This window comes from Halyomorpha halys, unplaced genomic scaffold (assembly GCF_000696795.3).
Source record: "Halyomorpha halys isolate HHAL.00 unplaced genomic scaffold, Hhal_1.1 Scaffold53.1, whole genome shotgun sequence".
In the NCBI taxonomy this organism is placed as follows: Eukaryota; Metazoa; Arthropoda; class Insecta; order Hemiptera; family Pentatomidae; genus Halyomorpha; species Halyomorpha halys.
The window spans coordinates 1,182,045-1,194,007 of NW_027109243.1; the positions used below are offsets into that span (position 1 = coordinate 1,182,045).

An 11,963-nucleotide genomic window follows, 5' to 3' on the forward strand; every position below is an offset into this window, starting at 1 on the left:
ATTATTATTGCTATTGGCTTACTTTGTTACCTCGTTTAAGTGTTAGTATCTTTTTTAGCCCTGATGAAGCCCTACAACATGGGGCAAAATGTTGGCTCAATATTAATAGTTTATTACTGTTTGACCCTTTCCTTTGACCACACCCAGACCATCTTCCTTTTATTTTAATAATAAATATGATTTCTCTTTTAGGTTTGTGTTTTTGTGTAGTTAATTGTCAACATTGTATTAGACTTGGACAGAATCGCCTGCAACTTTTTTAATGATTAATTTAATGCTGTGAAATTGTAAATTAAGGTATCCTACTTTTAAATTAGTAATGATTTGAAAGTTGATAATTATAAGATTGTAATTAAAGGTGTTAATTAATTTATCATCTTTCATAATGGCCCGAACATTGGAGATTTAAAATAAATTAACGAATAATGTTGGGGGTAAATGTATCTATTTCATTATAATTGATATATCTCCTATACAGAAATAAAAATTACAAAAAAGAAAAAATATATAGTATTTCTTCTCCAAGCATGAGGAAAATACTCATTGCACCACCAATGCCAGGTGGTTAAAGGATGTCCTTAGTTATTTGGTTAAAAACCTTGAAAATAAGTTTATAATAATTAAGGTTTAAACATTTTTATGAATTTCAAATATATTAATATTTTATTTTATATGTTTCAGACTTTGGATATCGCCAAAATGTCCTCCTCTACCACCGAATTCAGACACTGGGACTGGTGATAGTATAACTAATTTCAAACGTGATATTCTTCAATATCTTTCTTCTTATAAATTACCTGAACTTCAACCATGGTTAGAAACATTGCGTGCTGTTAATATGTCTGCTGTCAAGTAATTTCTTTACTTTTTTTACAATTATATTAATTAGACAAATTGTGAGATATTGAATTCAAATTTTTAGTTTAGGACTTTAATGTTTTTAAAACTTAAGAAATTTATGTCTAACTTTATTAATAGGTGTGAATTAGTCCAACTAATTTAATAGACTGTTGATGATGACAGTTAAAGTACATTCTGGTATGTCCAGTAAAAAGATATCTACAAAGAACTAAAAAAATTAAACCTGTCTTTGTCGGAATTAGTTCCACCTCTAAACCAATTTTTCCTCGACTAATGGTTTACCAATCCTGAGAAAAATTTTTAAAAATAAATAAGTACTATGAATGAATAATAATAAAAAAACTTATTATTATTTTGCCAGTCAGATACCTTAAAATAATAATAATAACATACAATTATTAATATTGAACTTTGATGAAGATTAAATGTTGTTTTTAAACTTGTATCTGATACATATGTAGGTATCTCCAGGAAGGTTCCCTAGACCAGCAGTTTCCAAACTTGTTTTCGCCTTGGATATATATAAGATACAATGAAGTAAAGTAAACTAAGGTGAAGTTGAAGGATTATGTAAAAATGAACACACACACATACACAAAAAAAAAATAATAAGATTTACCCCAATGATTATTCATAAAAAAAAAAAAATAACATCAACTATTAGATTTAAAAGGAACATGTAAAAACATAAAAGAAGTTATAAGAGAAACAAAAACAAAAATTGCACACACTAAGAGACAGAATAAATAAATAAAGAACGAATCAGAACAGACAATGATAGGAAGATAACGGTCACAAACTGATTTACATAAATGAAATACAAGAAAAAGATATTAAATTAAATATTATTAATTGATTGGAGAAGATGATCCGGGGGGGGGGGGGAGGAGAGGTGGTGGTGTGGTCAGCAAAGGAACAACATAAATAAACAAAAAAATATTTATTTATGCCGACGTTTCGGCCTGATTTTCTGGTCTTCATCAGGGCTATAAAAACAAAAAGACAACAACCATCATTTAGAGAGAAAAAAGTTGATTAATAACTATGGACAAAGACAGTAGTAGATTGATTACATTATTATTTATATACATATAAATGTGAGTAATAAGTAAATAATACAGTGGAAAAAATCTATTAAGAATTAGTTAAATTAATAATGGAGCTTATGAAAAAAATGCGAGAGTAAGGTTATAGGAAGAAAATTTTTTGTTTTTTTATGTGTACGTATTTATTATTAATGATTACCTGTTAAAAGTATTATGAAAAAAAGTGTTTTTGATGTTTTTGTTTTATTAAATACTCAAGCTTTTAATTTACAATGTTCTTTCTTCTTTGTCTACACACTTAATAGCTTAAAGCATGCCACAATCTGTTTTTGGCTTGATGAGGATGTCAGGAAATTTTTTAGCCCAATAACGATGTTGCGGCGAAAAAAGTAAACCACTTTTTTAAGGTGAAGACAGCACTCCTCTTGGTAAGATCTATGTGACTGGTGTAATAGTCTGAAAATAGCAAAATTTTCCAGTGCTAAGTAACTCCAAAACAATACACCTGAAAGCTTATCTTATTCTTATTTAATGTCAATCAAATTTTGTATGATAGCAGACCAAAATTAGCTCTGCACGATCACTATCTAATAAACAACTTTACAACAACAATTTACTTTCTTTAATTAAATTATCCGTTTTACATACCCACTACATATTTATACATTTTAATATCTTTTGGCTCTCATAATTTTACATTTAAATCTTTTTATATGTTTTAATCTCTTATTAACTATTTTATCTCAAAGTTCGTTTTTTGACTGTTGGATTTCTGTTTATCTAACGTCTTTGTCGACCTGCACTCTAACGACTATTCCTGGAATTTCAAACAGTTTAGCAGAAATCTCTGCCTACAACTGTAAGTTATTTTTTTCTCTCTTATCTTATCTCTTCATTTCTTCTTATTTTTTATAACATTGTTTTTACATACTCCCTGTTAATATATCCGTTTTTACACGCCTTTTATATATTGATACATTTTATTACTGTTTGGGCTCTCATTATTTTACATTTTACACCTTTTTATGTTGGTTTTTCTTTTTCTTTTTTTACTCTCACATTGACTATTTTATCTGTACAATTTTTTGATCTTTAGATTTCTATTTATGTAACGGCTTTTGCCGACCTGCACTCTAACAGCTTTTCCTGCAATTTATATCAATGTAGCCTGGATTCTCTTCCTATAACCTTACTCTCGCATTTTTTTTTCTTTTTTTCATAAGCACCATTATTAATTTAACTAATTCTTTATAGATTCTTTCCACTGTATCATTTATTTATTACTCACATTTATATGTATATAAATAATAATGTAATCAATCTACTACTGTCTTTGTCCATAGTTATTAATCAACTTTTTTCTCTCTAAATGATGGTTGTTGTCTTTTTGTTTTTATAGCCCTGATGAAAACCTGAAAATCAGATCGAAACATCGGCATAAATAAATATTTTTTTGTTTATTTATGTTGTTTCTTTGCTGACCGCACCCCCCGACAAACTTCTCCAATCAGTAATCTACGGTCAACTATCTGCACCTCATTATAAATATTATTAACATGGTGCCCTGCCATACGCTTGTGACACCTGCCTGGCCCTTACTAGAACTTTTGATTAGCTAAGTGCTGATAGCAAGGATTTAGACATTTTTTGAATGATATAATTTGGAGAAAAAAAAATTGTATTAAATAAAATAAAACAAGATCAGGTTTTGATTAACGGACATAGGCTAAATGATTTCAAATACAAATAACAGTATTCATTATTTATTTTGAACAACTTGCTTGAATATAACTTTAAAAGTTAAAACTGATCAAAAAATTAAAATGGGGAATTTCAAATAGTAAACACAGAATAAGTGAATTACATGTTCACATTAGTCCAGATGTATTGGTTGTCATTGGTTCTCTGTTTTTGTGCTTAAAGAGACAGAATACCAACATATTGACAACCAATGTCTGTTGGCCCCTTTTGTATCCGATGAGCTGAAGAACGGCCTGCCTTACATGTAATTTTGTTACCACAGCTCATTATATACCTAATTGAATATATTAATGTTGACACTGCACTTGCTAAACAGTTTAATTCCTTTACGTATTACTGATTTAATTCATTATAAAATGTATAGAATTCTATTAATTAAAAAATAATTTCAGAGTTATAACAACTCTTAATATAATAACTCTTTATTTCAGAGTATTTTTTATCGCTTCAGTTCCTGGAACACACACCACATATAGGAATGATTGGGGACAGTTGAAGATGAGTAAGATTTTGAGTGAACAAATCGTAGCAAACGATGGGAAAGTGATAGCCCAATGTTCGTCGATTGGTTCTCTCGGACCAAATCCTTCATCGTGGCTTCAAGGTGATATGTTGTCAGTGTTCTCTTCCTCGAAGCGAAAGAGTATTTCATCTACACCTAATATGTTGCTGGTAAGTTATCATTTTATTTTGTGCTTATAATAATTAAAGAGTTATTTATGACGAACAACTTTTTTATGTTTGTTCATTTTAAATTAATCGTGGGAATTCTACAATTATGTATTATATTAATATAAATAAGTTAGGAAGAAATTAAAAATTTCTTAAACCACATTTTTTGAACCCCAAAATTTTTATTTGAATACAATGCATTCTTAGTAATGTTTTAGATCAATAGCCATTGTCTAACTAATAACATTAACAAGTTTTCTTCTTAGTCTATAAAATTATCAACTATGTTTACAATTTAAAAATATATTTGTTAAATTGGAAGATTATTGATTGGCCATGTGAAATATATTAAAGATGGATGTTTAAAAAAATCTTAAATAGTAATTTAACTATTTACGGTGAGTTTCATTCCATACTACAGGGAAAAGGGTTACAAGAGTGATAGAAGTTTTGTGCTAGGAAATATGGTTTTTATGCTGGTTTTAGTTTCCCCGATGTAAGAAGAATCATTACTAGGGAGTAGTACTGCTATTCCGATTAACTGCTTTGGAACGGTGTAGGATCTTTTAAATTATAGAAAAGGTAGGAAATTTTGTTGTGAGGCTTCAGGCCAAGACATAAGATAGGAATAGTGAATTGCAAGGATTTCAGTATATTGTCAGAAAGAATGGGGATAAGGAAGGGGCCTATACTGAAAAAGAGGTGAAGTAGGTTTAGGATGGGAGGACTGGAGTTAATGGGTTAACGTAAGAGTCAAAGAATTTCTTATTCATGTTAGGTAAGAAGTTTTTGTTAAGATCTGTTTAATACATTGTGTAGTGGTCTGATGATATTGAGAGTCAGAAGGAGAAAGGGATCGGTGGATAAGGTTCTTAGCAACATTGATTTTAAGAAGATAAGAATGTTGGGAAAAATAGTTGAGGAGTCTGCCAGAATAGGTAGGTTTAGTATACCAATAGGTAGGTTTAGTATACCAATAGGTAGGTTTAGTATACCAATAGGTAGGTTTAGTATACCAATGAGTGGATAGAGAGCCATCAGAATATCTAATGATTAGTTGGTCAAGAAAAAAGAGAGAATGATTAATTTCACGTTCAACAGGCAATTGTAGATTTTAAAATATTATAAAATCTGTAGATCATATGATGAAACAAATTAAAAATTTTATGTCTTTAAATCAAATTTGTTTCTCTTTTCTACATGAGTATGTGCTTATCCAGTTTTCTTGTTGTATTTATGGTTATTCTTATTCTTACAGTCACACATGTGTTATCCTTCTTACATTGCCTACTTTCTTTATAATAAATTCCAGGGTAATTTAAACAACAAACTTTGTACTCAACACCTGCATTTTTATTTTTCTCCATTTTGTTCTTCATTGTTTAAATTGGCTATTTTTTGAAAAAGAATAAGTGAAAATATTTTTTTTATTAATATATAGAATGTGTTTTTAAAAAATGTGATCCTTATTTCTTCATTATCTATTGAAATTGCTATTTTAAAATATGATACATTACAATTGACAATTTTTTTAAACTAGATCTATCCATCTTTCACGTGCATTTCGAAGAGCTATGATGGTCTACTTGGAGGTGGATGTCTGCCTTATTCCAAGAAAACTCATGCCAAACAAGAGTGGCTGGTTTCGTATTTGTGGTTGGTATTATATTTTATTTATTATTAGTAATTAGTATTTATTAGTATTAAACCATACTAAGGATGTTTTTTCTCCCTTTCTCTTAATTTAATATTTATTTATTTAAACTTAAATTTATTATTTGTTTATCCCCTCCCTTAATTTTTAAGTCATTGTTTAAAGTATTATATTTTTAACCATCAATTCTGTTTTGATGCAACTTAGAAATGGACACAGACACAGTATCTGTGATTCTTAATAAATAATTTTTCATAATTATGAATGGATACGGATCATTTATATTATATTTTAGGTAAATTTTAATTTATGTCGGCTAAAAGAAAAAAGTGTTGAAAATACTTATTTTTCCACTCCAATAAAGTCCATGTCCCTATCCGACAGCTGTAAACAAAATCATATAGAATTTTTTTTTCTTGTGCAACCTAAAAGTATCAGCAACCAAATCTCACAAGAAAAGAATTCTAATATTGACAATAGAAAAATGAAATAATTATATCACAAAAATTAAGTGATGAAAAAAGTGGGAAATAAAACGTATATGTCGGAAATTAATATTTTTTATACCTATTACTACTATTTATTAATTAGATTTTCATGGTAATTTATTATTTGTTCTTTTCTCTTACTTAATTTTATTGTTACTTTTCTCATTCAGCCTTTATATTCTTATAATATGTAGACTATACATGTCTTTTATACTATTTTGTAACTATAATGTTAGTTGTTTTCTTATTTTCTTATTATTCTGTAATTCCTTTTATTCATTAAGGTTCTTATCTTGTTTTTCGTTCTTAGCCCTGAAATTCTGGCCGAAACGTTGGCACTAATAAATAAGATTTTACTTATTTGTTTTCTTCACTGGCCGCTACCCCAACCATCTCTTCATATTTAATTTAACATTATCCAATCATCATTATTAGCAATAATGAACAATGGATAAATACAAAATATTAAAGAATTTAATTAATAATTAAATGAGAAAAAAGGAAAATAGAGACAGGAGTTTGGATCGAAAAAAAAAAAAACAAGATCACACGAAGCCATATATTGTTATCTTTTGTTAAACTATTGTATTCTTGGCAGGAACAAAGTTGATATTCAGTATTCAGTATCCGCTTACCATTATCGGTTTCGAAAGTTGCATTTTGGACATGTTTTATCAGCTATTTATAAAAATAAAAATAAAAACTTATATAGACCATTGTTTTAATTAATTATTACTAAAAATTATTTATGTCATTAATTTAATATTAACTTTTCAGTGATTGGTACAGTGATAAACGCCATCGGACACGAGCTCCTCCTCATATCAAATCTTACTGTCGATTGTCACCAGATGAAAAGAAGATTTACTATTTTGTCCTTACCTCCGCCAACATGAGCAAGGCTGCATGGGGTCAGAGAGCCAAGTCTGGGTCGCTTAACATACTTTCTTATGAAGCCGGTGTCCTTTTGGTTCCTCAAATACTGGTTTGTGATTTATTTTATAAGTTTTCCATGCATATGTATGTATTTACAAATTTAATAATAAATAAACCAACAAAAAACTCGACACCACTTTTTCGTGAAAATGTACATCCTGAAATCGTGATATTATATGGTACAACTCTAGAACCAAGTAAGTCATTGTAATGAAATTTGGTTTATATGTATTTGTGGACATTGAAGAACACTTATTTACAAAAGAGAAAAACATAACTCATTTCATAAAATTTTCTCCAGAATGGTAAATTAATACAATATAGTAATTAATATAAGATATATAATGTAATATATAGTAATTAATATAAATCTCTATCTGAAACTCATTTTCGCTACTGCTTACATCACAAGACTCACTAGTGTTTGGTTGTTTGCCATTTTAATAATAAAAAAAAAAATTATTATAAAATGAAAGAAAGGATAAAGAAATGGTTTGTAAATTATTAATGGTAAATTATGATATGACAACACTGGCCTTATCACCGCAGAGATCTTTACTTTTCGATGCTTAATGACATCACTGCCTTATTACTGCTGAGATCTTTACTTTTCGATGCTTAATACATACATTTCTTTTCTCTGTTTTGGGATTTCTTTATTATCTTATCAAGTTTACCTTTAACATTGAACCAAACATAATGCTCAATGAATTAGAAAAGTGTATAGTCCATTATGAATAGACTTTGCACGTTTTCTTTCGAAAACCGGTTCTTTTGAAAGTAAAACCGGTTGATTTATTTATCATGTATCTTGATATTTTTATCTGTTTTATGTGCCATTTGCATTGAATAACCATAGGAAAACACGTGTTTCTTAAAAAGTTTTGGTGGAATAAGTTCATTCTTCGTAATCGCTAATAAACTTTCATGTCCCCTCAGGGGGGATGATCAAGTACAAAGGGTTAATAAATAGTTTTTACTGCTATTAGTGTACCTTTCTTGACCACCATGTGGACCAATTTCCTACAATTAATTATATATGGTGAACTAATATTCTTCTTATAAGTTTATATTTATTTATAACTAGCTGACCCGGCAATGCTTTTGCTATATTTAAGGATGTATATAGATTTAATGAACACAATTAATTATTTCTTAAATAAATGAGATGGTATCCTTATTAAGTCTCAACATTCTTTATTATATCAATAGTCCAACGTTTCGGCCAATTCGGCCATCCTCAAGGACAATATTAAATATAAATTCACTCCTCACATCAAAATTTAAAAAAATGTTCTACAGGCTATTTTACCCAGGTCATCAAATACAAGTCAAAATCACCCCTATTTTTTTAAAACTTCATCAATTTTTAAACCTTTGATTTTAGATTAAAACCACACTATCCACTATATATATTAGATAAATAAACTATTTATTAAAATAAATAAATGGACAAAACGTTGGACTATTGATATAATAAGGAATATTGAGACTTAATAAGGATACCATCTGATTTATTTAATAGATAAATACCAGTCACAAGAATTTGAATAAATTATATACGATTAATTATGTTAAAATTAAACATATATGTATACTTTATTATTATGATTAAGTAACATAAATCAAACGAATATATATGCGATAAGGAACAAAACAGAAACTGTTTTTCAGACAGACTGACCTATGAAAGTGTGGTAGAAGTTTTTTTATGAGTGAAACAAAGTTGATATTCATTTTTAGCACCTCAAGAAACCCGTAAATACAAATTTTCTAATAAAACTTTTAAGCCCTATATTATTTTAAAAAGTCTAAAAAACAGAAATAACTTCAAAACCAAGCAATCAATCTACTCCAAACTTGGGAGTAGTTTAAGGCTCTATAAACTGCACCATATGGCGCAAACCGTGTCTAATTAAACAAATTAAAACTGGAGCTATAAAATAAAACATTTGAAAATCATTTCTTTATTCGAAACCCACTTTGCCCTTATAATGACAATCAATTAAATCTACATTTAGTTGATATAGGTTGAAAGAGCAGACATTCAGCTTTCCAACGATTATATTAACGTAGGAATTGGACAAAATGAAGGGAGTTATGAACAATAGTCACTGGAAGAAAAAAAAATCTTCCAAATAATGAAGTTGACAAATTTCTAATTTTTAATTTCTTTGATAAATGGTATTCGGTGGTTTGTGATGACGTAAAAACGAATATGATTTGCTTTTTTTTTAATTTTTGAGCTACTTTAGCCTGAGCCACATTATGTTTTTATAATTTTTTTTTAATAATATAGCTTAATTGAATCAGTGATATTTTTTTCTTATTCTTCCGAGTTACAAACCAAAACACTTAATTTTGTTCATAACCTTTTTTCTACTTGAGAATTCAAGGATTTCATTATCTTTAAACCTTCCCTTGATGAAAGGAAATATTTTGAAAAAAACAGCACATAAATTAGCCCAGTAATTCAAAAGTTTATTGTGGACAAAGATTCGACCATTCCCTTTTATATATATTGTAATATTCTCGATTTATTTAAAATAAATAAAAGGAATCTTAATAGTTTTTATTTATTCTCATATCTAAAGTACAGCTTAGGTTCAAATGATAAGCTTTAATATTAAACAGAAAGGAGAATTTTATTTTAAATTTTATAACATTTTTGACTCTTAATCTCAGGGTGGGTTTTCTAGACAATCAGGACAAAGACATTAGATAAATTTACTACTATTTTTACAAATATACTTAAATTCTATGTTGAGCAACACTAACCTAACTAAACTTGATGTTTTCCTTCTCAAAAAACAATCACTGACTGTAAACAAAGAATTAGTCCACTAACTCTTTTCAGTATACATCCAATCTCTCGGTAATTCAAATAAAGAGTACCTTATTCTTCTTGAATGATTTTTGATGTCTTCTTTTTCTTTTGAAGTCTACCACTGATGTAGACAAAGGGTGGTCCACATCACCTCTTCCTGGAGTCTTCCACGTTTCCCGGATATGTTCATTAACCCGCCCTCCAAACAAACATTGATCTCTAAACCAAGAGTCCTGTCTAGATATTTGATGCAAACATCGATTGCAGCACAACAGCTTTTGCTTATGATTTATGTTGCGGCCAACATATGGTCCACAAATCGATAATTGAAACATATGATTTTTATAACGTCAAAAACAAAACAACTTCTCTCTATTGTTTTTTAAACTAAAAAATAGACAGACAACTTCTCAACGTCTCACTGCATACACATATCTTCTTCATTTTCTCCTCACTACGCACTCGTAGTTACCAGCATTCTGGCCATCTTCGCCAGCTAAATCATCTTAGCCACGGTGGGCGGATTTCTTCAACTCATCCTCCAAGAGGACAAGGCGGGCGGACGTACGTCCCTTTTGTCGATCTACTTCCACGAGAATATCCACTCAGAACAATGCTCTATCTTGGCTTTTTAACAATGCTCTTCGCTCCATATTTGACTGAATAAAATTGGTTAGCTTGCTTTTTCGATTCATTACTACAAATAAACAATACTGAAATGATACATAAGACCAAAACATATTAAAAACCTTTTATATATAAAAAATAACTATTTACTCATAAAAGAGGATATTACAATATAGAATACATTTTACCTATGTATATAGTTTAAACTGTTTCCAAAATTAATTAGTTTAATTTATTTTTTGAATAATGATTATTTGAAAAATATTGTTATTTCAGATTGGCCAAGATTACTTCCCACTTGTTAATGATAATGATACAACAGGGAAAGTGTTTTCGCTACCATATGACCTGCCTGTTGTACCTTACAGTTACTCTGATGTTCCTTGGTTCATTGATAATTTGATGTGAGTTATATTGTTATCAATATTATACAATATTGCTTTAAAAGTTGTACTTATGGATCATTGCTTACTTTTAATAATTGTAAAGTTGTTAAAATTATATTTTTTATAGAATATTCAACTTATTGTGTATTATATTTATAATAAAATTTGAAAAAATAAAAAAAATATTTCTCTCTTTTTTTTTTTTTTTTTTTTTTATCATATACTGTAAACATTACTCTGTATCTGGTTGGCGGTCCATAAAGGTACAAAATAGTAGCAAAAACTATTTAATGTAAACCAACGTTTCTGTTGTAATATTAGACAAGATATTAGATGATTCTGTCAGTTTACTTATGTATATATTAGGGGTATTCGTGATCTTTAGTTTAACATGGTAAATGGAGAAATATTTCCTTCTTTTACCATGTTAAAACGATATAACATAGTCTGTATATAGAAGGGGTATTCATGATGTTGTGTTAAATGTTATATGTTTTACCATGTTAAATGTTATAACTATAGGATTGTGAGCAGCTCTATTTGAAGTCATGTTAAACATTAAATGCATAAGAGTCCCTAGCGGATTTTCTCAGCAACTTGTTGTATAAGCCTTTATGTTTATAACCTTCCTTCCAGACCCTCATGTTATTGTTTACTTCAGTTTTGATTTAAGTAATTAATTAAAACATGCCTAGAGTGAGTGAA

The 11,963-nt window shown here is 28.8% G+C and overlaps 1 protein-coding gene across 1 annotated transcript in view; it reads left to right on the plus strand.

Moving 5' to 3' along the window:
• Positions 1-11,440, plus strand: part of LOC106692363 (probable tyrosyl-DNA phosphodiesterase) — a 22,308-nt gene extending 10,868 nt beyond the window's left edge. The window contains exons 7-11 of the mRNA XM_014438272.2: positions 682-852; positions 4,100-4,340; positions 5,881-5,996; positions 7,260-7,467; positions 11,149-11,440. Coding sequence (XP_014293758.1) covers positions 682-852; positions 4,100-4,340; positions 5,881-5,996; positions 7,260-7,467; positions 11,149-11,280 — 868 coding nt within the window. The 3' untranslated portion in view covers positions 11,281-11,440. The remainder of the gene's footprint in view (positions 1-681; positions 853-4,099; positions 4,341-5,880; positions 5,997-7,259; positions 7,468-11,148) is intronic.
• The last annotated feature ends 523 nt before the right edge of the window (positions 11,441-11,963 follow it).